Source organism: Hyperoodon ampullatus (genome assembly GCF_949752795.1).
Source record: "Hyperoodon ampullatus genome assembly, chromosome: 9".
In the NCBI taxonomy this organism is placed as follows: Eukaryota; Metazoa; Chordata; class Mammalia; order Artiodactyla; family Ziphiidae; genus Hyperoodon; species Hyperoodon ampullatus.
The window spans coordinates 95,495,211-95,522,452 of record NC_136922.1 but is presented as its reverse complement, the minus strand read 5'-3'; the positions used below and the strand labels follow the sequence as shown (position 1 = coordinate 95,522,452).

General features: G+C 44.8%; 1 protein-coding gene across 3 annotated transcripts in view; it reads left to right on the top strand.

Moving 5' to 3' along the window:
- Window positions 1-27,242, top strand: part of DENND2A (DENN domain containing 2A) — a gene marked incomplete at its 3' end in the record, with an annotated part of 74,066 nt that overhangs the window by 18,227 nt on the left and 28,597 nt on the right. For 2 of the 3 annotated variants that reach the window (XM_079711929.1, XM_079711928.1), the window contains exons 4-10: window positions 9,411-9,611; window positions 16,304-16,397; window positions 16,864-16,914; window positions 18,165-18,352; window positions 23,070-23,179; window positions 24,129-24,198; window positions 25,301-25,378. In XM_079711929.1, the coding sequence (XP_079568055.1) occupies window positions 9,411-9,611; window positions 16,304-16,397; window positions 16,864-16,914; window positions 18,165-18,352; window positions 23,070-23,179; window positions 24,129-24,198; window positions 25,301-25,378 (792 nt within the window). The remainder of the gene's footprint in view (window positions 1-9,410; window positions 9,612-16,303; window positions 16,398-16,863; window positions 16,915-18,164; window positions 18,353-23,069; window positions 23,180-24,128; window positions 24,199-25,300; window positions 25,379-27,242) is intronic. The other variant, XM_079711930.1, reaches the window with a different exon arrangement.

Genomic DNA, 27,242 nt, shown 5'->3' with positions numbered 1-27,242 from the left:
CCTCATTGTAGTTTTGATTTGCATTTCTCTAATAATTAGTGATGTTGAGCATCTTTTCATGTGCCGCTTAGCCATCTGTAGGTCTTCTTTGGAGAAATATCTACAAACAATAAATGCTGAAGAGAGTATGGAGAAAAGGGAACCCTCCTATACTCTGTTGCCGCTTAGCCATCTGTAGGTCTTCTTTGGAGAAATATCTACAAACAATAAATGCTGAAGAGAGTATGGAGAAAAGGGAACCCTCCTATACTCTGTTGGTGGGAATGTAAATTGTTACAACCATTGTGGAAAACAGTACGGTGGTTCCTTAAAAAGCTAAAAATAGAGCTATCATATGATCCAGCAACCCCACTCCTGGGAATATACCTGGAGAAAACCATAATTTGAAAAGATGCATGCACCCCACTATACATGACAGCTCTATTTACAATAGCCAGGACATGGGAGCAACCTAAATGTCCATCGACAGAGGAATGGATAAAGAAGATGTGGTACATGTATACAATGGAATATTACTCAGCCATAAAAAGAAACAAAATAATGCCATTTGCAGCGACATGGATGCACCTAGAGATTGTCATACTGAGGGAAATAAGTCAGACAGAGAAAGACAAATATCATATGATATCACTTGTATGTGGAATCTAAAAAAAATGGAACAAATGAACTTATTTACAAAACAAATAGGTCACAGATGTAGAAAATAATTTTATGGTTACCAGGGGGAAAGGTGGGGGGGTAGGGATAAATTGGGAGGTTAGGATTGACATATACACACTAGTATATATAAAATAGATTACTAATAAGGACCTACTGTATATAGACCAGGGAATTCCATTCAGTACTCTGTAATGACCTATACGGGAAAAGAATCTAAAGAAGAGTGGATATGTGTGTATGTATAACTGATTCACTTTGCTATACAGCAGAAACTTAACACAACAGTGTAAATCAACTATACTCCAATAAAAATTTAAAAAAAGAAGAAGGCGCTGTCATACCCAGTCTGCCCCCTTCGTGTCTTACTCAGTTCTACCCCACTTCATGCAGGGAGTGAACTGCATGGCCTCTTAGGAACAATGGAAAACATCTGCCCAAAGCAGCTCTGCCTGCAGAACTGGGTGCTCCTCCCTCGTACCAGAAAGTAAAGGCTTAGCAGCCCTTTTCTTCCCCTTCCTGCCAGGCTAGAGAAAACCTAGGTCCCCTGTCCCCAAAACAGTAAAACACAGTAGGTAATCATGTCAGTGAGAACTTGAAGTCCAGAGGCAGCTATCCTGCAGAAAGAGAATCCAGTTGCCCAATGCACATGTCCGATTGCCACAGATACTTGCAGGCATTTTGAGCCTTTGCAAGTCTTTAGCAAGACTCTGTGTCATGCTCAGTTCTCTGCCTTCCTACATCTGGGTATCTGGTTTGTGTCCCCGTTCTGGGGGACAGCTGCAGACTTCTCCACCTCCTCCATTTAGCTCATCCATATTCATGGAGCATCTGCCACATCTGGGGTGCATCTGGGACTGAGAACTTACTGAAGCAGTCTTTCCATGACAACCTCCTCTACCAGCCACAGAAAAGTCCTAAAACATCTTTGAGGATTTTTTATTTAATTAGATTGTGCCTAGTCCCAGTAGAGAAGTAACGGTCAACTGGACAGATTTTCCTCAACAAGGAGAGACGTGCAGCTGGGGGCAGATGCTGACACTTAGAAACACACAATGCAAGCTCCTGAGAAGGGGCAAGCTCCTGAGGAGGGGCCGTTTTCTTTTCTTGCTATGTGTCACCCACCATTCCCACACGTAGAATAGCACAGTGAATATGGTAGGAACTATTTTTTGTAATAAAGGAAATCTAGGCTAATATGAGATACTCTTTCTTATGTATTGACACCTAAGTGGGAAAAGTCACTAATGGCATCCTCTGGTTGCCTGGGTAGCTCACCGACACCATCTGCCACCAACAAATCATCTGTTACTTAGCTGCAGCTACGTAGAGACCGTATCTGGTCAGGTGTGCAGGTTCTGTAGCCTGACTGCCTCCATTCAAAACTTACCTAGACCACTTGCTAGTTCTGTGACTTTGGGCAGATAATCTTATCTCTGTACATCTGTATGTCATTGGTAAAAATACGGAATGATAATTGTACACTCCTCTTAGGGGGTCTTATGAAGATTAATCAAATTAATTCTTGTAAACCACTTAGATTAGTGCCTGCAACATAACTACTATTTATGTGCATTTGCTAAATAGATAGAATTATGCTTTTCAGGGACTTCCCTGGTGGTCCAGTGGCTAAGACTCTGCACTCCGAATGCAGGGGGTCCAGGTTCGATCCCTGGTCAGGGAAATAGATCCCACATACTGCAACTAAGAGCTCACATACTACAACTGAGACCCGGAGTGGCCAAATAAATAAATTAATTAATTAAAAAAAATTTTTTTGATTTAAAAAAAAGAATTACGCTTTTCAATATGTGTGTGTTTTTTTTAATTTGGTTGCACCAGGTCTTAGTTGCAACACATGGGCTCCTTAGTTGTGGCTCCTGGGCTCCTTAGTTGCAGCTCGCCAGCTCCTTAGTTGCGGCATGTGAACTCTTAGTTGCAGCATGTATGTGGGATCTAGTTCCCTGACCAGGGATCAAACCCAGGCCCCCTGCATTGGGAGCATGGACTCTTATCCACTGCACCCCCAGGGAAGTCCCTCAATACGTGTTCTTTATAAAATAACCTCATTTTCTAAAAACAGAACATTCTCATTATAAAATTCTTTTTAAATACCAAGAAGTGTAATTTTAAAAAAACTCATCTGTAATTGGGAATTTTAATTTATTCTTTGTACTCACCTATATTTTTTTCTGTAATAGATTGTTATTATGTGTGTGTGTGTGTGTGTGTGTGTGTGTGTGTTTAAAGTATTTTTATAAATTGCATGTAATCCCAGCACCCAGAGAAAACCACTGTTAACACTTTGGTTTACTTCCTTCCGGACCATGTCACACTGTGCATGTATGTGTGTGTGTGTTTGTGTGTGTGTACATAAAAAAAAAAGATTTGGGATGATATTGTATATACATTTTTGCTGCTCTTTTACATTTATCATGAGTGTTTCCCCATGTCATTACTTTCTTTTTAAAAACAATTTGTATTGCCTGCATGGTATGCCATCATTTAACGTAATGCCATTACTTTACATTAGTGTAATGTCCCAATTGTTGGAACGTGTGTGTATGCTTTCCTGTGTATCTCTATGTATGTATAGTTAAGGGAGCTTCTATGTATTCGTGTGAATATGTGTACCTGTGGGCATATGTGAACAAATGTGTATGTGTGTGCGAATGGCATCTGACTACTTCCTGGGGGAGGCCTCTGTAGAAGAGAGTAGGAGTCAGGTTGAGATAGGTAAAAGAGGAGATGGGATATTTTATATCAAGGACCCTTTCAGTCTCCTGCAGTCAGTCTCCTGAGGCAGTAGGACAGGGACATTCGAGGACTGGAAGGAGTTAAGCCATCAGCCACCATTCACAGACAAGAAGGGTGAATGAACTCTGGCTGAGTCCAGGTCAGCTCCCTCTTCGAGGCACAAGGCACGTAGCTTCCTTGTCGCCCCCTCCTCCCGGTGGATGCTCCCTGGCCAGGGCGCATCATACTGTCTCCTGAAATAAGAGGTTTCAACAGAGGGTTCTTGTCTGCTTTTCCCTTTTGGACACTACAGATCTTTGGTTGAGTCCATTGCGAATCGAATATTTCTAAGGTTAGGGAGACTCTGGGGGCTGCTGCAGCAGAGCTAGGCTCCTCCATAGAGATTACTCCATAGAGACACCATAGGACGGGTGTGTTATCATCAGGGCTTGTCGGTCTGAGGTGCTCTGATCAAAAGCTGGGATCTTCTCTGGACCATAGTCTGACACAATCATTCCTAGGATCCTGTAGTGACTTTCCTTTTATACTAGTTCAAGTTTGGCAAACTGCTGTTGGTTGCCTGATTTTGTAAATAAAGTTTTATTGGAACACAGCCAAGCTCATTTGTTTACATATTGTCTATGGCTGTTTTTGCACTACAGTGGCAGCGTTGAGTAGTTGTGACAGAGACAGTATAAGCCACAAAGCGTAATATATTTACTGTCTGGCCTTTTAGAAAAAGCTTGCTGATTCCTGCTGGCTTCATATCCTCACTTTCAGAGGCCTTCTACAGACAATTCTGTCTTCATTGTTGACCATCTTGCCATCTGTTTCACTGCACTGGCTGTAAACCCCAAAGATTCTCTTAGTTTTATTTGCTCTTCCTCGCCTCTATTCCTGTTCTCAGATTGTGCTTGTTATACATGATAATGCTCTCTCTGACAGCCCACTAAGCCTTTTTATCAGTTAAGAAGCTAATGAGGGCTTCCCTGGTGGCGCAGTGGTCGAGAATCCGCCTGCCAATGCAGGGGACACGGGTTTGAGCCCTGGTCCAGGAAGATCCCACATGCCGCGAAGCAACTGAGCCCGTGAGCCACAACTACTGAGCCTGTGCTCTAGAGGCTGTGTGCCACAACTACTGAACCCATGTGCCACAAATACTGAAGCCTGTGCACCTAGAGCCCGTGCTCCGCAACAAGAGAAGCCACCGCAATGAGAAGCCCACGCACCACAACGAAGAGTAGCCCCCGCTCGCCGCAATTAGAGAAAGCCCGTGTGCAGCAGCGAAGACCCAACACAGCCAAAAATAAAAAATAAATAAAATAAATAAATATTAAAAAAAAAAAGAAGAGGCTAATGAAATTCCACCCCCTCATGAAAACTCCCTGGACATTTGGTGGCTTCCTCTGGGTGCTCTGGGACACACCAGGCCCCCTCTCCAGCAGCATGACCCCTGGAAGATGCAACCCCTACACAGCCTCCACCAGGTCTCTTCACACCCTTTAGAAAGTCATGTGCCTTGTTTTCCTTCCTTTCTGTTTTCTTTGTTCTCAGCCCTTTTCATAGGTCAAAACTTCTTTGAACAAACTCTATCACAATCTAAATCTCTAATAAAAACAGATAACCTGCTTTTTGCCAACAATTTGGTATGAGATTCCAATGCAGTGAAAGAACTGGGGCCATTTCCTTGGATTTCATTGCAGATGGAGTTTGATCTTGAAGAAAGCTTCTCATTATTCCTTCTTCTGTGCTGCTTTAATTATTAAGAAGCCCATAGAGAGCAAGTCAGGCCAGCCTCTTCTACTCAGGGCTTGCAGTGCTACGCAGTTGATTGCTCCCTGTAGACCCATGATGACATAGGAGGAGGCCACTTGGGAAGGCTGGGAGTCTTTACTCTTGGAAATCTTTAAAAAGGTTTTGGAGTTATTGATACATACTGTTTGGAACTAAATAAGAATGGAGAAACCAAAGGAACAAAATAAGACTATGAGAGTTTAAGATATGATAAATGTGGTCTTATAAATTGATAGAGAAAGAAAGCCTCATTTATTAAATGGAATAGGGATAAGTTAGCTTGAAGGAAAAAATCAGTTTAGACTAACATAAAATAAATTACAAATGGATTACTGAATAAAATATATTCAAAATAAACTAAGAAAATCCAAAAGAAAATTGAATTAAATATATATTAAACCTTTAAGAAGGTATTGTTTTTCTAGGGAAAGAAAGAAGAGAGTAAATTAATCACAAAGGAAAAGATGAACAGATTTTCATACATAGAAATGCTATGTATGTGGGGAATTCTCTGGCAGTCTAGTGGTTAGGACTCCGACCTTTCAGTGCTGTGGGCCTGCGTTTGATCGCTGGTCGGAGAACTAAGATCCTGCAAGCAGTGAGGCCAAAAAAAAAAAAAAAAAAAAATGCTATGTGAAAAATTCCACATAACCAAAATAAAAAATACAAACAAATCACAAAATCACACGGGAAAAACACACTTGCAGCAAAACTGACAAATAGTTCATATCTGTTCTATATAGAGAGCTCATCCAAAATAATAAGAAAAACACTAGGATCCCAAAGAATAAATAGAAAAAGAACATAAACAATATAATAAAGAAAAGTGCAGTTAGAACATTAAAGTATGAAAAAATGTCAATGTCGTAAGAAAGAAAAACTTATACTGAATGCCTATTGTATATCAGGTACTCTGCTAGATACCTTTATCTCATCTAATTCATTAGGTAATTTTTAAAAAGAGGGGCTTCCCTGGTGGCGCAGTGGTTGAGAATCTGCCTGCCAATGCAAGGGACAGGGGTTCGAGCCCTGGTCTGGGAAGATCCCACATGCCGCGGAGCAACTAGCCCCGTGAGCCACAAATACTGAGCCTGCGCGTCTGGAGCCTGTGCTCCGCAACGAGAGGCCGCGATAGTGAGAGGCCCGTGCACCGCGATGAGGAGTGGCCCCCGCTTGCCGCAACTAGAGAAAGCCTTCGCACAGAAACGAAGACGCAACACAGCCATAAATAAATGAATAAATAAATAAATAAATAAATAATTAAAAAAAAAAAAAAAAAGACATTGCAGCTATAATTATGGTATCATAAAGCATGCATCTGGAAGTACCTTTAGAGAACATGTGGTCAAAGTTGTTTAAAATCTTTATTAATTTTCCTTATTGTATTGAGTAGTTATTACATTCATATTGTTCAGAATTTTAGTATGAAAAGTATTAGTGAAAAGTCTTTATCTCACCCCTATCTATTTCTCTCCCCAAAGCAACCACTGTTAGTTTTTTGTGTATCCTTTCAGAACTGTCCTATGCCTATACCAGCAGAATAGCTCCCCAACACACACACACCAGCATACTATACCAGCTATTCTACACCTTACCTTTTATGCTTAACAATATATAAATGAGAGAACCTTCCATACCAGTCCATTAAGTCTTTTTATACCTGCATTGTATTCTACTTTATGGATGTACCATAATTTGACCAGCTTCCATTGATGAACCTGTAGGTTGTTTCCAGTATTTTGTGTTTACAAACCATGGCACAGTGTACAGTATACTTTGCATAATATGACTTTCCTTGTACAATATAACTTTGCATAAGTATGAGCATATCAGTAGGACAAATTCCTACAGGTGGAATTACTGGGTCAAAGCATATATGTATTTGTACTTTTGTTGACACTGCTAGATTGCCCTCCGTAGAGGTGTACCAATTTCCAGTCCCACCAACAGTATATGAAAGTGTGAAACTGATTTTATTCCCTCACTTTCATCAATACAGTGAGTTATCAAATTTTTTAATCTTTGCTAATCTTTGAGTGAAAAATGTTTCTTCAGCACATGAAAAGATGCTCAACATCACTAATTATTAGAGAAATGCAAATCAAAACTACAATGAGGTATCACCTCACATCAGTCAGAATGTCCATCATCAAAAAACTACAAACAGGGACTTCCCTGGTGGTGCAGTGGCTAGGAATCCGCCTGCCAATGCCAGGGACACGGGTTCGATCCCTGGTTGGGGAAGATCCCACATGCCGCGGATCAACTAAGCCCATGCACCACAACTACTGAGCCAGCGCCCTAGAGCCTGTGAGCCACAACTACTGAGCACACGCGCCACAACTACTGAAGCCCACACGCCTAGAGCCCGTGCTCCACAACAAAAGAAGCCACCGCAATGCAAAGCCCGCGCACCGCAACGAAGAGTAGCCCTCACTCTCCGCAACTAGAGAAAGCCCGTACACAGCAACGATGACCCAATACAGCCATAAATAAATAAATAAATAAATAAATATTTTTTAATCTACAAACAGTAAATGCTGGAGAGGGTATGGAGAAAAGGAAGCCCTCCTACGCTGTTTGTGGGAATGTAAATTGGTACAGCCACTATGGAGAACAGTATAGATGTTCCTTAAAAGACTAAAGATAGAGCTGTCTTATGATCCAGCTATCCTACTCCCGGGAATATACCCGGAGAAAACCATAATTTAAAAAGATACATGCACCCCAATGTTCACTGCAGCACTCTTTATAATAGCCAGAACATGGAAGCAACCTAAATGCCCATTGACAGACAAATGGATAAAGAAGATGTGGGGGACTTCCCTGGTGCCTCAGTGGTTAAGAATCCGCCTGCAAATGCAGGGACACGGGTTCGAGCCCTGGTCCAGGAAGATCCCACATGCCGCGGAGCAACTAAGCCCATGCGCCACAACTACTGAGCCTGTGTGCCACAACTACTAAAGCCTGCGTGCCTAGAGCCCATGCTCCGCAACAAGAGAAGCCACCACAATGAGAAGACCACGCACTGCAACGAAGACCCAACGCAGCCAAAAATTAATTAATTAATTAAAAAAAAAAGATGTGGTACATATATACAATGGAATTTTACTTAGCCATAAAGAAGAAGGAAATAATGCCATTTGCAGCAACATGGATGGACCTAGAGATTGTCATACTGAGTGAAGTAAGTCAGACAGAGAAAGACAAATATCATACAATATTGCTTATATGTGGAATCTAAAAAAAGAGGTACAAATGAACTTATTTACAAAACAGAAATAGAGTCACAGATGTAGAAAACAATCTTATGGTTACCGGGGGGACTGGGGGGTAGGGATAAATTGGGAGATTGGGATTAACATATACACACTAGTATATATAACATAGATAACTAATAAGGACCTACTGTATAGTACAGGGGCCTCTACTCAATACTGTATAATGAGACCTATACGGGAAAATAATCGAAAAAAGAGTGGATATATGTATATGTATAACTGATTCACTTTGCTGTACAGCAGAAGCTAACACGACGGTATAAATCAACTATACTCCAATAAAAAAATTTTTTAATGTTTCTTCAGTGGAGTTTTAATTTTTTTTTCTGATTGAGTGAAGCTAAGAATCTTTTATATATATAAAATTTGTTATATTTCCTTTCCTGTAAACTTTCGATTCTCATCTTTTGCCTGTTTTTCTTCTGAGTTGTTAGTCTTCTTCTCATTAATATGTAGCATGTATTAGAAAAATGAGTTCTATAAGTCGCAAATTTTTTCAATTGGTTTTTTGTTTGCCTTTTGACCTTAAAGCAGCTCATTTTTAGAAATAAGACACTGAGGCCCAGAGAAGTGAAATTCCTTGTATAGAAGGCACTCAGCTTACCAGTGGCAGGGACAAAGCCATGCTTAGGTCTTGTAACTCCCGGTACATTGTATCAGAAAGCCTCACTTGTAAAGTAAGGGATTGAGCCAGGTGGGTTCCCACTTGTCTAAAAAGAGACTGGATTAGACTTGCATCCTTTATCATGCTCATTTTCCATAATTGAATGATAAGTGTTTATTGAGCACTTAATAATAGCATAGGCAGACTCAGCATACCCTTGGGAACATAGACCAGCTTCCCTTCTTGATCTTCTTGGTCTCCATCACTGCCACCACCAGTTACCTCTCATTTAGTCCCTTTGTATTTATTTACTCTTCTTTTTTCCTCTCCCCTCCCAGCAGTCCTTGTCCAAACCTGCTTTCTTCCGGCAAAATTCAGAAAGGAGGAACTTCAAACTGCTGGACACTAGGAAGCTGAGTCGGGATGGCACTGGGTCCCCTTCTAAAATCAGCCCTCCCTCCACCCCCAGCAGCCCTGATGACACTTTCTTTAACCTCGGAGACCCACAGAACGGCAGGAAGAAGAGAAAGATACCCAAGGTAAGGCTTGCAACAAGCTTGGTGTTCAGATATGCACTCCCCCTTCCCTGCATAGGAAGGCTGCAGAGGAGTCTGGGCAGAGACCAAATCACTGGGCCCTTCTACCTGCTTCACCACAGGCCGGGTAGACACGGTGAAGCCAGCAGGCTGAGATATCTGGCCCTTTGTCAGAATCATTGTGGTGGTCCTGTAGCCTTCCTCTTAGCCATCCCTCTCCCTGCCTTGATCACTCTTGGGATCCCAAACTGTGCTTCCATTACCCAGCCTCAAAGGGCCACATCTCCCTCCTTCATGGCCTCAAAGAGCAGAGCTCCATCCCTCGTGCCCTGACTCAGGCTCCGTCACCTCCCACTGCAGAGGTGGCACCACATGGAGCCTGCGCTCCAAGGGAGCGCTTATCAAAAATACATCTTTTCTGGCTCTTTTCAGCCCCAAAGGCAAAACGTGCCCAAGGGCTTGGATGTGCATCTCATGTGGCCGCTGTTGCTGTTACATTTCCTTTGCTCAGTCCAACCCCTGCAGTGCTTGTCATTCTTCATTGGCCACTTTGGTACCACCTTCCCACAGGAACTTTTAGAGCAGGAATTCTTCATTTCAGAGTCCATGGATGGACTTTAGGGGATCATGAAACCCACAAAATCATGTAAAACTGTATGGATGAGTTTGGGGGGATAAAAGGAAGAGGGGGTGGGTTGTCTGTAGGTGTCATTGGATTTCTCAAAGTGACCTGTTGGCCTGAAAGTCCAGGGACATTTTCACAAGCCAGTCCCTCCTGACCCAGTTTGGTTAATCAGTGTTTTGAGCCACAATATCACCCCTGCCCCCCACATTCTTATTCAAGTGAAATTAAGTCACCTGGACAATCAAGAAGGCATTCTGGGGGCTTCCCTGGTGGTCCAGTAGCTAAGACTCCACGCTTCCACTGCAGGGGGCACGGGTTCGATCCCTGCTCGAGGAACTAAGATTCCCCAAGCTGCACAGCGCAGCCAAAAAAAAAAGTACATTCTGAAGGGTAAGGGCAGTTAGGCTCAGGTGGGCAAGAGAAGACCTGTCCCCTGCAGCCCAGCAGTGGGGTTGCAGGTGGAACAGGGGAGAAGATGTCCTGCTTTGTGTTGTTGATGGAGGGCAGGAGTCGGGCCTCACTCCCCTTCCTGCTCTCCTGGCTCTGCCTTGCGCCACCCAGGGCACAGTGCCGGCTGCATATTGATCATTGGATGCTGGCTGAATGAGCTCCCACCAGTACACGGATCCCAGTCTCCTTCGCCCCTGGTAGAACCGCTTTCTGTCTCCCTTTGGCTGTCTTTCAGTCACTGTCTTAACTCTCCTCTTCTTGTCCTGGCATGACTCACACATACCTGTAATGTCAAAAACCTGCAATAGTGACATAATTACAAGTGGCTATTAACATCTATACAGCCTCACCGTTATTTTAGCGAATTAAACAGGAACAGTCAGATGAATCAGCTGAGGTTAAAGAGCTTTGATACAACTCTAAGTTTGACTATGGATCTCTTAATAAGCATTTAACCTCTATCTTCTACCCCTGCGCTTTTACCCATCATTTCCCCCTTTATACTATTTTAATATTTAAAAAAGATTTTTTGAGATTGAGGGGAAGAGAATATGTGTGCATATTTTATATAAATATAGAGAGGTGGAGGGGGCTTCCCTGGTGGCGCAGTGGTTGAGAGTCCGCCTGCCGATGCAGGGGACACGGGTTCGTGCTCCGGTCCAGGAAGATCCACATGCCGCGGAGCGGCTAGGCCCGTGAGCCATGGCCGCTGAGCCTGCGCGTCCGGAGCCTGTGCTCCGCGACGGGAGAGGCCACAACAGTGAGAGGCCCGCGTACCGCAAAAAAAAAAAAAAAAAAAAAGAGGTGGAGAGAAAGGTAGTACTCTTTCTGCCACTTCATATGAGTTTAACTTGCAAGCAGCACTTTGTTCCCTGTTAGTTTATTGCCTGAAATTGAAGTGAGTTGCCCCACTTACATAGTGCCCAGCCACTTACTCAAGTAGGGTTTGGCAGGTGTAATCAAATCCGGAGAAAAATCAGCATGTTTTACCTGTCACTTTCACAACAACAACAACAAAATCTTACTAAAATTTTAGTCATAAAGGTGAAGTACACAATTCTTCAAAGGAATGTTTAAAAAGAAAACAAATGACTAATTACAGGGATCTCGCTGGTGGCGCAGTGGATGAGACTCCGTGCTCCCAAGGCAGGGGGCCCGGGGTTGGTTCCCTGGTCAGGGAACTAGATCACACATGCATGCCGCAACTAAGAGTTTGCATGACACAACCAAGCAACCCACCTGCTGCAACTAAGACCCAGTGCAACCAAATAAGTAAATAAATATTTCTTTTAAAATGACTCATTACAGTCTGTTAGAAGTCTCGTGAATCCTCAGTTCTATCACTTGCTACTTAATCTTAACCTAGGCTTGTCCTTTCCACATGCTTTGAATCCTTTACTTGAAGTCAAAGTTTCTTTTTCAGGCATATTCATGACTTCCAGGTTTTGGAACCTTAAAGCATTTGCTGTCCAAAACCCTTGCTTTTGTGTTTTTATCTAGCAAGAAGGACTTAATGGTCTGCTCACAACTCATCAGTTAATGGGTTGGTTGGTGTTCCTTCAGCTGCCTCTGCTGTAACGTGTAACATGAGTCCCTTCTGGAAGTATGGATGCTTCCCTTGATTTCTCCCGCCTCAGCCCTAAGAGGAATGGAGGTCCCAGTGGAGGAGGGGAGAGAGAAAGAGACCGTCCTTCCCTGTGTTCTCCTAGCAACCCTGTACCTTCATTAACGTGGCAGCTGAAACGGAGCAGTTAATTACACAGTGGTGTGATGTCCCCAGGTTTCATGAAACATTGTGCCGTCCTTTATAATAGGAAGCGAGCTCCCCCTCAGCACTGTAGCAGGTTTATGTGGAATCCTTTGTTTCTTAGGCAGCCGTCATAGGCAGAATTAGGTCCCAGATGACTCTTTCTGAAACAGACTGTCTTCCAAATGAGCTTATAGTTAAAAATGTTTGTTTTCAACTTTAAAAAAGTTTCTAAAAAGGCCAATACTTCTAGTACAGAACACTTTTATTTGTTTTTGTTTTTTTTTTCAGAACACTTTTTTTTTTTTTTTTTTTTTTTTTTTTTGCGGTACGCGGGCCTCTCACTGTTGTGGCCTCTCCCGTTGCGGAGCACAGGCTCTGGATGCGCAGGCTCAGCGGCCATGGCTCACGGGCCCAGCCGCTCCGCGGCATATGGGATCCTCCCAGACCGGGGCACGAACCCGTATCCCCTGCATCAGCAGGCGGACTCTCAACCACTGCGCCACCAGGGAGGCCCTCAGAACACTTTTAAAACAATGAAACTTATCTCCTGTGAAAAAGTTCAATTATTTGAAAGCCTGTTTAAGTTTTTCTCCCTGGGGAAATTTTTTTTAAATAAAAAGGAACAAAGTTTTATTAACTGAAGTATATATATGGCTTCCACTTACTCCATGACCTGATTTAACATGAGAAAAACCTTCTCTGTCATATTATTTATACTACTTACGTAGCACTCGTGAATTGTCTTATAGTTGTCTTATAATTGTCTTATAATTGTCTTATATATTGTCTTATGAATGCACCTTCGTCCTTCCTATTAGCTTGTAAACTCCCTGAGAATGTGTGCCATGTCCCATATATCCTTTATCCCTCACAGCTCCTAGCAAAATCCCTTGCACATAGGAGATGCTCAGTATTCATTCAATAAATTAATAATCAACAAATATTTATTGAGTACCTACTGTGTGCCAGGCCCTGTTCCATCCCATACAGGTACTGTGACAGCAGTAAATAAAAGTGACAAAAATTCCTGCCTGCATGGAGCTTACAGCCTAGTGTTCATTTTATTTAAACAAATGGAAGGATGTTAACTAGATTGTAAATGTCTTCTTTCTAGTTAATTTTTGGATATTTTGGGGGGAGATTTTGAATAGGTTTAAAAATTTCCTTCTCTCCGAAAACAATTTGACCTAGCAACTCATTTGTTTATTTACCTGTATTTTTATTTTTATTTTTTTTTTTTTTTTTTTTTTTTGCGGTAGGCGGGCCTCTCACTGTTGTGGCCTCTCCCCTTGCGGAGCACAGGCTCCGGAGCACAGGCTCAGTGGCCATGGCTCACGGGCCCAGCCGCTCCGCGGCATGTGGGATCTTCCCAGACCGGGGCACGAACCCGTGTCCCCTGCATCGGCAGGCGGACTCTCAACCACTGCGCCACCAGGGAAGCCCTATTTACCTGTATTTTTAAAATCGTGATAAAATATACATAACATAAAACTTAACCGTTTTAACCTTTTTTTTTTTTTTTTTTTTTGCGGTACACGGGCCTCTCACTGTTGTGGCCTCTCCCGTTGCGGAGCACAGGCTCCGGATGCGCAGGCTCAGCAGCCATGGCTCACGGGCCCAGCCGCTCCGCGGCATGTGGGATCTTCCCGGACCGGGGCACGAACCCGTGTCCCCTGCGTCGGCAGGCGGACTCTCAACCACTGTGCCACCAGGGAAGCCCCGTTTTAACCATTTTTAAATGTATAGCTCAGCGGCATTAAGTACATTCACATTGCTCTGCAGCCGTCACCACCATCTGTCTCCAGAACTTTCTCATCTCCCCAAACGGAAACGCTGCACCTATTAAACTTACTCCCCATTCCTCCCTCCCCCCAGCCCCTGGCAACCACCGTGCTACTTTCTGTCTCTATGAATTCGACTACTCTAGGTACCTCGTATAAGTGGTGTCATATAATATTTGTCCTTTTGTGACTTATTTCACTTAGCATGAAATCATCAAGGTTCACTCACGTTGGAGCATGTGTCAGAATCTCCTTCCTTTTTAAGGCAAAATAATATTCCATTGTATGTACATGCTACATTGTGTTTATCCATTCATCCATCAGTTGACATTTGGCTTGTTTTCACTTCTTGGTCGTTGTGAATAACACTGTTGATGCGGTGTCTTCTTCCGTGGGAAATGGGGTTAGTGTTACATCCCACTAGTTAGAACATGTGGGAAAAGAAAAGAAGGCCAATTCGGGGGTGTGAGCTCTCAAGGAGTTGGCTGGGTCGTGAGAGCAAATATAAAGAGCTGCCACATGGCAGGGATTTGGGGGTGAAGGCAGAGGCCTCAGTCGGGCCAGGTTCATGGTTAGGGAAGAGGAGTTCACACAGAGAGCTGGCGAGGCCAGGGCTGGGCCGCCCATCAGGAGCCAGAGGGTGCAGACGGCCGAGGCCACGGCAGGGCAGTGTCAGTGAGAGTCCGCAGAGCTGGGGGCACGGAACCCAGGCCGGCCACAAGGAGGCCTCGGGAATAAGCCACCCTCCTCTCTGGTGGGCCAGTGCTTGTAGAGAGGAGCTGGTGAGCTACTTTAGGAAGGAGATCCGAGGAGTAGAGGGCAGAGGTGGGTGTTGGCAACTGACGGGTACCCGTCCCCCAGTTTACCATAGCACATCCCCCCTGTTCTTCCCAATTTATGAAAGAATTTTAAACTTTTACAGACAGCTCCCCTTTAAAGTCACTAGTTGGTTTGTGTCGATTATGCATGGGTAGACTTCCCTTTCTCCCAACCAGGTGGAACCCAGGAAGCTTCTACTCTTTGTTTTTTTTAATTTATTTTTGGCTGCCTTGGGTCTTCGTTGCTGCACGCGGGCTTTCTCTAGTTGCATTGAGCGGGGGCTACTCTTCATTGCGGTGCGTGGGCTTCTTATTGCGGTGGCTTCTCTTATTGCGGAGCACAGGCTCTAGGCGCGTGGGCTTCAGTAGTTGTGGCTCACGGGCCCTAGAGCACAGGTTCAGGAGTTGTGGCGTACGGGCTTAGTTGCTCCACGGCATGTGGGATCTTCCCAGACCAGGGCTCAAACCCTTGTCCCCTGCATTGGCAGGCGGATTCTTAAACCAATGTGCCACCAGGGGGTGTCCAGGAAGCTTCTTCTCTTGAAAGTTGCAGGTGATGCCGCAAAGCCTGAGGGGAAGTGACCCAGGGCCTCAATCACCAGACGGTTCTGCTATAGTCATTCTGGAGGGTGTGCTGCTTACTAAGGTGTCTGCTGAGCAGCTCGGCTCCTGAGCGCCAGAGAGGTCATGAAAGGCCTCAGCAAGTCTGCGGCCAGTGTGTCTCTGCAGGAAGGACGGTGTGCCCCGTACACGGCACTCCTCCCTGCAGTTCTGAGCTCGGGCTCAAGAGCCACCGCAGTCCCTGGTCCCTTCCTGCTGCTCAGACACTCTTTGGCATGGTGCCCATGAAAGGGGCCCTGCCTGGGAACATTTTTTTTTTCTGTCTCTTTCTTTCCTTGTTTTGCTTTGGGGGCAAAAGCTCCTTCCCAAACCACAGTGACATTGCACTATGGGGGGGGAGCAGCCATCACACCATTTAGCCAATGAAATCCTCTCCCTCTGTGTCTCAGCTGGCTGCGTTAGCATATTCAGACGACACCCGCCCATACATCAGTGAGGCTGGCAGCCTCCTTTAGTGTTCTTGACAGTCATGCTTCTATCTGGCCCAGAGGAATGACTGAAAGACGCCGGCGGGCCAGTGGGAAATGTCTCCCCCCACCCCCTTTCCCTGGCCCGCCACCCTCCTAAAAGAGAATGGGCAGCGAAGGAATCCCAGCTGCCACGGGGAGGAGACTGCTCACACTGGCTTTTCTTCTCCCCGTGTCTGGCAGCTGGTGTTGCGAATCAATGCCATTTATGAGGCCCGGAGAGGAAAGAAACGGGTGAAGAGGCTGTCCCAGTCCACGGAGAGCAACTCAGGAAAAGGTAGGGCCCCGCCACCATCCCTTCTCCCCCAAGAATCTAAAAACAGAATCTTCCTAGAAGTGGCTTCCTGTTGTTTGGGGTTGACTCAGCAAGGAGGAGAACAAGTTGGGGGCTTTGGAAATATCCCCCACCATCCTGTCTCCCTGTGTATCCATCAGGTCAGCCTAGGGCTGCATGCTCTGACCTCACCATGGGAGCAACCTTCTTTGCTTAATATACATTAAAGGGGCCAGTATCTTTTGCTGTATTTATATAGGTACCATCTGAACTGAAGCCAAATTAATTTGGAAACACATGTAGTTGGACAAAGACATAATTTGTTCATTACATTTAAATAGACAAAAAGAAAACAGCCCCTCTGAACTAGAAGTCTTGGATTTGTGCTACCACATATAAAAAGTTTCCTGCATTAGAAAAACCCACACTTGCAACTTTCTTCCTTTTGTTGTTGTGTTTTTTTGTCTAGTGACAGATGAGAACAGTGAGTCTGACAGTGACACCGAGGAGAAGCTGAAAGGTGAGAAGAGCAGTTGCTGTGCAGGGCGCGTGCAGGTGACTGGGAAGCTGCGAAGGTAGCCCTTCCTTTTCAGTGTGAGGGACGGGACACAGTGGCCTTGCACAAGCTTGTTGGGCAAGTCGTGAAAGTCTGAGCCTGGCCAGAGTGGGCCTGTTTGGTCCCTGAGCCTACAGCTCAGTTCTAGAGATCCAGGGTGGCTACCACTGCAGTGACACCCCGTTCCTGTGCCTTTCCGTTATGTCATAGGTGTTTTTCACACCTGTGCAAGGTACAGTGTGCTGGCCTGGGGCTCCAGAGACCTGGGGCTCTTGCCTTACTCCTGGCTCTGTGATCTGGAGGAAATCACTTGAGATCCAGGGCCTCTAGTTCCTCATCTGTCAAATGAAGCCGCTGAAATTATTGGTCCCTGTAGATCTAAATTTGGTGATCTCAGTCTAGGCTTTAGTGAGTTTTCCACAACTTTTCAGACCCTAAGGGGAAGCCGAAGAAAACCATAGTCCAGGGCTGCTCAGTGAGGTGATGGGGACCCGTCTGCTCAGTGGCCCTGCCTCATTTGCCTCCAGCGCTCACCACCTCTGGAATGAAGCCAGTCACTTCCATTGCACAGAATGGTGGCAGGAGAGAAGGCAGGTGGGGTTCCTGAGTTAGTCAGGTCTCTGCCAGCTGAGCCACACGGAATGTTTTCAAAGCTCCCAGCTCCAAAAGCTCTGGGGTCTGGATTTTGTCACATCCCCCAAACTGAAAGATGAAGGAAGTGAGTGAAGGGAGGAGTCCCCACCCCATGTGACAGAGGAACCCAAGGGTCACTCAAGCCGCTGCCCCAAGTCCAGACAGCAGATCCCACATTCCAGGCTCCTGCACCCCGATTAGCCTGGTGGCCTGGCGGGTGTTGCTCCAACTAGAACTCTGGCAAGAACCCCAAATAAAGAGCTTTATAGTAATTTGTTAAATGTGGGAACACTCTTTTAGGATTATAAAAAGTTCTTTGAGTTAGGAATTACACAACGGGTTGCAGCTCTGTGCAATTCCACACTGGGAGTGAGTCATTTTGAGGCGTTCTCTCCCTCCCTCCCTCCCTCTCTCTCTCTCTCTCCCTCCCTCCCTCTCTCTCTCTCTCTCCCTCCCTCCCTCTCTCCCTCCCTCCCTCCCTTTCTCCCTCCCTCCCTCCCTCTCTCTCTCTCTCTCTCTCTCCTCTCTCCTCTCTCCTCTCTCCTCTCTCCTCTCTCCTCTCTCCTCTCCTCCCTCTCTAGCCCACAGCCAGCGCCTAGTCAATGTGAAGTCACGCCTGAAGCAGGCTCCAAGATACCCATCACTGGACCGGGAGCTCATCGAGTACCAGGAGAGGCAGCTCTTCGAGTACTTTGTGGTCGTGTCTTTGCACAAGAAGCAGGCCGGGGCTGCCTATGTGCCCGAACTCACCCAGCAGTTCCCTCTGAAGGTACAGGGTGGGCCAGGCGTCTGCAGCCTGCCAGGGACTGCAGCATTCTTGACAAAATCTTATTGGGACTCACGGTTTCAGGGAGGTACAGGAGCCCAAAGTGCTTAGAATTTCAAAAATGGGTCCTAATTAAGGTATATCAGATGAAAAAAACTGCTGCTGGAGAATTTGCGAAGTCTGAGGAGGTGTGAGAGTCAAGACTCAAAGCAAGGACCGAAATACTTACCCCTTCCTGTGGCCACTGTGCTGACTGTACTGTCCTCTTCATCCTCCCCATCTCCTTATCCAGCCACGTCTCTTCCCAACCTGTCCTAGAAGCTTCTTTCCATCAGCCGCACAACTCTTCCTAAGGAATGTCATGTTTGTGTCCATGCTACACACCCCTATGTGCCCTGTGTGCCTCTGTATGTGTGTATGCACGAGAATCCTGTTCTGTTCTCACATGGGTCATGGCTGTGTGGATGTGGCTTTACCATATATTAAATCATGGCTCCTAAAATGAAACGGCGCTCAATAAAGCCGAAAATGACATGGCCTAGAATATATAAATTATTCTTAGCCTTTGACATCTGTAATAAAGAGCTTCCACCGCATTCTAATTCAGTTCAGCCAGAATTTACTGAGACCCTTTTACTTTCAAGCTGTTTTCTGCTTGGCCCCAGGGCATTACAAAGATGAGCAAAATGTGTTTCCTGTCCTCAAGGAGCTTACACTCTGATAGGAGGGCATGAGATAAGCCTACAAAGACTCACGAGGTACAATGTGACAGTCTGTACAGTTCATACAGTGCAGGTGCTCAGGGACAGGAACAGGGGAGGGCGCTCATGTCCTAGTCCCATCAGGGCCTCCCTTTGCTGCCACCACGCAAGCATTAATCCCAGCATCTACCAAGACCTAGGTTCCAGCTGTCCCTCTCCTCCCTTCTTGGGCCAGCCTTCCTTCTGTCCTGCGCACTGGGTTCCAGCACAGCAATCAAGTCCTCTGCTTGGAGTTTAGGATGGAAATATGTATAACTGAAATAAATCACAGGCACCAGCCCTCCACACTGGCACTTATTCCACTTCCTCTATCTCAGCTCCAGGGATGATGCTGTGAAAACCCCAATGCTATGGGTGTGCCCGTATTTAGTTGAGAACCACACTTGCACCAACGGATGAAGGACTGTCCTATTATTTTATTTACTTCCTTTGGGGCGTAGCACAATGTTATACATATAGCAATACTTAACCAATGTTCCAGGAGTAAAAGCGTTAATTTGTGAATGAATTAATGAATCAACCTAACTAACGAATGCTTGAGTTTCCAACATGGAATCTCCAGACTCCTAGACATCGCATTAAAACTTTTTTTGAGTGGAAGGTTACATAGTCACTGTTGAAAGGGGGACTAATCCAGAAATGTATAAAGAAAAAAGTCATCTCTAATCCCACAGAGATCATCACTGTTAGCATTTTATTGTGTTTTCTTCCAGTCTTTTCTCATAGTATAATTTTCTTACAAAACTGAGATCATACATTGTGTAATTTCCGTGCCATGTTTTATAAACCTGTCATTGTTTATATAACATATTTAATACAAATTCTAAAACATCATTTTTGAAATTACATAATGCTGCGTTCTGTGGGTATACCCTAATCTATTATTTTTTTAGTAAATTTATTTATTTATTTATTTTTGGTTGCATTGGGTCTTCGTTGCTGTGCGTGGGCTTTCTCTAGTTGTGGCAAGCGGGGGCTACTCTTCATTGCGGTGCGCGGGCTTCTCATTGCAGTGGCTTCTCTTGTTGCGGAGCACGGGCTCTAGGCGTGCGGGCTTCAGTAGTTGTGGCATGCGGGCTCAGTAGTTGTGGCTCACGGGCTCTAGAGCTCAGTCTCAGTAGTTGTGGCTCATGGGCTTAGTTGCTCTGCGGCATGTGGGATCTTCCCAGACCAGGGCTCGAACCCATGTTCCCTGCATTGGCAGGCGGATTCTTAACCACTGTGCCACCAGGGAAGCCCCTACCCTAGTCTATTTAACCACTCTCTTTCTGTTGGAAATGTATCTTGCTGCCAGTATTCCTTTAGATGTATATTTTTAATGTTACGCCGATCATTCTTCATATGCATTTTTGCATGCCGGGCTGCTTTATATCTCCTTTCCTTCACTTGCTCCCTCTGTCAGAAGGCCCCTTTTCTCCTTCAGCCTACTCATTTCTAACTCTTTTTCATGAGTTTTATCCTCCACCCCTATAGCCACTTTCATCAAGGTTTACACTCCATATTTGCACACTAGAGATCCTGCCTGCCGTATTCCATTAAAATGCTTGATATCTTGCAGTTATCTTTATGACAACTCATTGAGGCCAGGCTGTTTTCCAGCCATCTGTGATTGTTTGTATTTGTAAGAGAGATCTCTGTGTGCCACTTCCTATAAATGTGCTCCTGTGCATGTAAGAGCATGTATGTGCACATACGGGTTGATAACTCATACACTGATGACAGTGTGTGTAAGCACATGTGTATATACACATATTTATGGGTATCGTGCATGTGGTCTGAGGGTGGGTTCATCCAAATGGTGACTGGGCCACGTTGAAAAGCGCTAGAACTCATTTCCCTACGAGGCCTACACTTCAGTTCTCTAATGCCGTTTCCACTGTGGAGAAATGTCATTGTTCCTTCCTTTTGTATTATTTATAGTTTGGGGTCCTTCGCTCTGTGATGATTAATGACCCCTTCCAACAACTACACCCAGCTGGTATTTGCTTCTCTGCAAGACTGTCCAAGGGTAATCAAAAATTATTGCTTTGGCAACAGTCTGAGCTAGTGAATTATCAACTCAAAGACTGTTCCAGGACCATCTGGAATCCTCTGAGTCATGGATAGAAGAGAGAACAATTATACAGAAAAGAAAGAGTGACTATTTATTCTGAAGAAGAAAAACTGAAGGACAATTAATGACTGGCTTTCAGTCTACATATGGTGACTGTGTTTCACTCATTGATAGTTGTCTCAACCATTAATAGTAGTAGCAGCTTTAGTTAAATTTGATCTAGCCTAAGGGGAATCATACTAGAAGTGGGTTTTCAAATTGAAAGCCATCAGCCCGGTGCTCTATTGCTTTGGATGCTCCCTTCAGAGACCTCTTTTCTCTGACATTTCATGGCCTTGGGAAGGCTTGTAGATCCTCTGTGAAGGAGTCAAAGGTACTGTTGGCCTGCAGATGTCAGAAACTCTCTGCCAGCCTGGTTTAAGGTGGAGGCCAATGGCAAACTATGAGAAACAAAATAAGAAACTATGGAAAATATTATAGTAAGAATTTAGGTTAGACATTACAATTTCGTAACTTTAGAAATTCATACTCCACTCACTTCAAATATCTGATATTTCAAATGACTGATGATAATTTTAGCATAATTTATTTTTCTTTAACTGTTTATAAAGGAAATTTAACAAGTGTAAACCTATCATCAACAACACAACAAAAGCCAACAATTCTTCCCAACACGTTAGAAGTACCAATTTATAAGCTAACTGTGCTAATTATAAACTATTCCTTTTTGTATCCCAAACTTATACCTAGAGTGCCTTTGTTTTTCAATTGAGACAAAAAAACACACACAACATAAAATTCTCCATCCCAGCATCTCCCAGTGTACAGTACAGTATGGTTAACTGTATGTGCATTGCCGTCCAACAGATTCCCCAGAATGAGATGCTTTTTTTTAGCACAGATAACCTGTTCAGACACAGAACAAGCAGACTCATGGCTTTAAATATCATCTCTAAATCAGACTTCATTGATTCATTCCATTTTGAAATGAGATGATATTCATCCAGTCTGTGATATGTCAGATAAATCAGAGAGAGAGAGAAAGACAGACAGGCTAGAGATTAAGATCATTTTGATTCTTTACTAGATTCCATACTAGCTGTGTGATCATGGACAAATCACTTAACTTCCTGGGGCTTATTTTCTTATCTCTAAAATAAGAAGGTCAGGCTGGATGATATCTAGTTTTCCTTTAGTTCTGACATTCAAAGACTTCCTGAGGGCTTCCCTGGTGGCGCAGTGGTTGAGAGTCTGCCTGCTGATGCAGGGGACATGGGTTCGTGCCCCAGTCCGGGAAGATCCCACATGCCATGAAGCGGCTGGGCCTGTGAGCCATGGCCGCTGAGCCTGCGCGTCTGGAGCCTGTGCTCCGCAACGGGAGAGGCCACAACAGTGAGAGGCCCGTGTACTGCAAAAAAAAAAAAAAAAAAAAAAAGTTCCTGAAATGAGTTAAATTTCACCATATAATATAATTTAGCTGGATGTAGTCACTAAAAAGTGTTATCTTTGCCTAGATCAAGGAGGGGCACATTTGCCTGGGCCCAGAGGTCAGAAGACTGGATTTGAGGCTCTGCCTTACAGATTCATGAGTCTCCGATTTGGAAGGGATTGCTATGACAGCGTTTCCTTATTGATTAGAATACTTACATTCCAGAATGTTTTGCATAGAGAACATTTCTCTAAAGCACACTTTTTTTCCTCCTCACTTCCCCCATAAGATTATAGTTGAAACTGCCCTGGGGACAAAAAGCCCCAAGCAGACTGAGCTGCAGACCCTCCTCAAAGTGGAGATTAAGGTGGCAGTCATGACTTCAGGAAGGTGGGAGATGGGCTCTTGCCAAGCACCTGCCTCACTCTCCAGTGCTGGGGTCTATTCTCCAATCTTCTCTCGCTCTTCTCCCTGCAGTTGGAAAGGTCTTTCAAGTTCATGAGAGAAGCTGAGGACCAGCTGAAGGCTATCCCCCAATTCTGTTTCCCTGACGCCAAGGACTGGACTCCTGTCCAGCAGTTTACCAGGTATGTGCTGGCATTCCCCTCCCCTCCTGCAAAGACTAAAGCAAGAACTCGAGGGGGTCATAGATGGTGGACCCCATAAGTCGGTCCTACTGTTGAGTGATCCTGGTGGGCCCGAGTGTAGCAATTTCCTCCACAGGTGTTTTTAAAACCTGCCTGAAGACAAGAATCACCTTGCTAAGTTCGCAGATTCCCAGACCTCCCACTCCACCTGGGAGTGTGTTTCATAAGCTGACGTGATGGGCAATAAGGTAATTCATAGCCTAGGAAAACATTGCCCGTCACTAATACTTGTCCAGCGCTCTGGAAACATTTCTTCAGTAGCCCATCCAGCTGTTACTCGGATTGTGATAAGTTTACATTTCTGCTTTAACCCATGTTGTTGGATACCAATATTTTTTTATCAGATATTTCAGTAACTAACCAAACTCAGGAGGCTCCAAATCCTAAGTGTTTGAGGGATACTGAGTTCCTTGAAGTTGGCCCAGCAGTCTTTAGGGACGGTCCAGGCCTCGGGCTGGCCTGCACAGACAGTGCCTAGGAGAGCCGCGCAAGGGGCAGTTCTGAGAGGGGCACAGAAGTGTCCTACTCTTCCACTGCTCCCTCGCTGAGGCACGTCCCTAGATCAGCTGATGCCACCGCACTCCCGGGCTCAGATAATGACTGCTGTGTTCATGCAATGGGATGGCCCAGGTGATAGGATTATATGAGGGCTCAGGGTGAGAAGAAAACTCCTCACTTCCTCTCAGGACACAGCGACACTTTGGATCTCCCTGTCCCTGACACACACTCCAAAGCTGTAGGTGACCGGAGCCCCAGCCCAGAGGTAGACAAGCCAGACAGCGAGCAGCCCTCTTGGACAGCCTCCTCCAGAATGTCCCCTGGTTGCTCAACGCGATGTGACTTTGGTTTTGTTTTGCTTTGTAACGCGCTTTTGTTTTCCCAACCACAGTGAAACATTCTCGTTTGTCTTAACTGGAGAAGACGGGAGCAGGAGGTTCGGTTACTGCCGAAGACTGCTGGTCAGTACGCCCTGCTCTCAGGCAGCAAGAGCTCTGTGCAGGGCCGGCGCTGGCTTCCTGGGGTCCCACTCGCCACGTGCCACACGATTAGGGGCAGGAGGTGTAGCAAGTTCACCGGGGCAGTTAAAACCAGGGAGGGATATCCGGGGGTCCACGCTGAGTCGTACGGGTAGACGGGAACATTGTCTGTCTCCTTTGGAAAGAAAATACTTTCTGCATTGGTTTCCCTGCCAAATAAATGACCTTTCTCTCCTCAAGCCAAATGTCCTTTCTAATAAAGTGTGCTAAACAGACTTTGAGAGCTTACAGAGAACATTCATAATAGTTGTTAGGGCAGAAGAAGGATGGCTTTATTGTTGATGACGCAGATAATTTAAGTGTCTCCTTGAGAACATTAACCTTTAAAAGTCAGAAACTTATTTCAATGAAGTGATTATGCCAAAACACTTAAGAACGGGTCTTTTTGAGGCCCATTTTGGGGACAGTCTTCCGTAGTGGCAAATCATTTTCCACCGAGAGTGTGTTTTAGTCTTTTCATAAATAGGCTAATATAGTCAAGAATAATGCATGGCACATAGTGGCTGTTTAGTAGTTAGTGAAGAAAAAGTATGGATAATAATCGAAAAAGTTAAGTGGGATAATAAATTTTGTTGATATAATTACTTTAGAGTTTAAGTGTTGAGATTGTTTTCCTTTTTTGTTTTGAAAATTAAAAGTCAGTTTCCAAAAAGGATTTTCAGAAATGAGTTCTCATTCGGAATTATTATAATAATGATAAAGAATAAATAATTTCCTTGAGAGGAATTACAGTGATGTGGGTAAACAAGTTAAGATTCCTTATTTTATGGTTCTATAGGCCATATTGAGCACCTGCTATGTGCACAACACCCTTGATTTGGTCCCTTTGGGAGAATTAAAAAATATGTCTACGTAACCAGAAGTGCTTTCACCTATAAGACGGGGTATTGGTAACTGCTTACCTCACTGATTTTCAAAGGCTATGGTGTATGGAAACAATAGGCACCATGTTAAAAACATTTGGGGTCTTTCCTACCCTGAGATTGGTAACACTCATGATTTCCTTGTGTTTCACTCCAAAAAGCCTGGTGGCAAAGGAAAGCGTCTCCCTGAAGTTTACTGCATCGTGAGCCGCCTGGGATGCTTCAGCCTCTTTTCAAAGGTGAGGACTTGGGCCTCAGAGAAGGGAGGGAGGGAATGCAGGGCAGGGTCCAGGAGGACACAGGACACACCCTAACTCCCGACTTTTATCCTCTTATTCCCCCACCCGTTTTCCTTCCCACTTCTTCCTCCTCCCTTCCTTGAGCCTCATCTATTCTCTAATCTTTAGGACAGGAAATGAGTTGATGAAGGTTGTGGCCCAGAAAGCAGGGGAGGGGAGAAGGTCAAAGTCACTGCAGTTGAGGATGGGAGGGGCAGAGGACCCCAGAATGTTCCATACGTTTTACTTTCCTTCTCTTAAGCATTATCTTTTGTCACATTATGTGTTGTGTATATGTGTCGTGTGTGTATATCTGTTGTGTGTGTGCAAGATTTGGTATCGCAAGACTGCTCTATAAAATCTTAGTATAATTTGGTCCTTCTTTTTGGAAAATGAGCCAATATATCAAGACATAGGGATTGCCGTGGTGAATTGGCTCACCCACCCCAGTATTCCGGAACGGTGTGTAGGAGATAATTACTATGCTCTATGATGCCAATCTCAAAAGTTAGGTATAATTCAACGTTTTTTCCTGTGTTAACCAGACGTGAATATATAATCCATAAATTTTTTTTTTTTTTTTGGCCACACCACACAGCATGCAGATCTTAGTTCCCCAACCAGGGATCGATCCCATGCCCCCTGCAGTGGAAGCCTGGAGTCTTAACCACTGGACCACCAGGGAAGTCCCTCCATACATTTTTTAAAAATCCTTCTTGAGCACGTATTTCAGTCTGAGCTTTCTTTTAGAGAATTGAAGTCCTACATGTGCTGTCCACGGATGTAAGCAGCACTCCCTAAAAGCATTCCGACACAAAAGTCTCCCTCCTGCCCACCCTCCTCCTGAACTCAGAGGAAGCCTGAATTATACTGATGTAGTGTGACCTCTTGCCACGGTAGAACTTGTATGCAAGTCTGAGGTAATTAATGTTATCAGTGTAATCTGAGTCACGGTCTTAACCTCCACTCCACCTGAAGTGGTAATCATTGTACATTAAAGTCAGTCATTTACAAGCTGTAGCACAGATATGCATTGCTGCTCATGCCAGTCTTCCACATGGGTTTGTTTAAACATGGAAATAAGGCTGTAGGTCGTAGCCCTTGTTGTTGTAAGATTGCTTATGAATCTAGGAGTAAACAGCTGATGTGAGGTAGCCCAGCACCCAGTGGCAGCTTTGGAGTTCACATAAGCTGCATTGCTATGTCACGGGCAGGGGGTGCAGAGGAAGTTAACATCCTCACATACTCGTGTGATGCACAGTCCTGCATTTTCATGTCGGTTTTGTGACAGCATATTTTTTAAGACCATAGTATGAAGACTTGCCAAAGATCACACAGCAAATATTCAGCACAGAACCACAGACAGAGCTTTGGCTAAATGATTCCAAGATCTCAAGCTATTTCTAGGTGAGGGACAAGGATAACTAAAATGGCAAATTGTCCTTTAGTACAGAAAGAGGAATCATGGATAAGAACAGCTCTCAGAATCTCTGAAGAAAGGCAGAAGTATTGCTACAATAATGCTATGTAACAAACCACCGTGGCGTAAAGCAGACATCATTTCCTCTCACAGAGGGGCAGGCAGCTGGGGTTCGGCTCTGCCGGTCTCCATGGGCTCACTCATGTGCTGCGAGTAGGCTGGGGGTTGTCTGATCTAGGCTGGCTGTGCTGTGCTTAAGGCTGCAAGTCTGGGTGCGGGTCTGGCTCACACATCTGTCACCTCCCTTAGACAGTAAGCTGTCCCATGCGTGCTCTTCTCGCAGCTGTGGCAGGGGCATGATCGGGCGAACAGAAACAAACACATAAGGCGGGCCTCCTAAAGCCT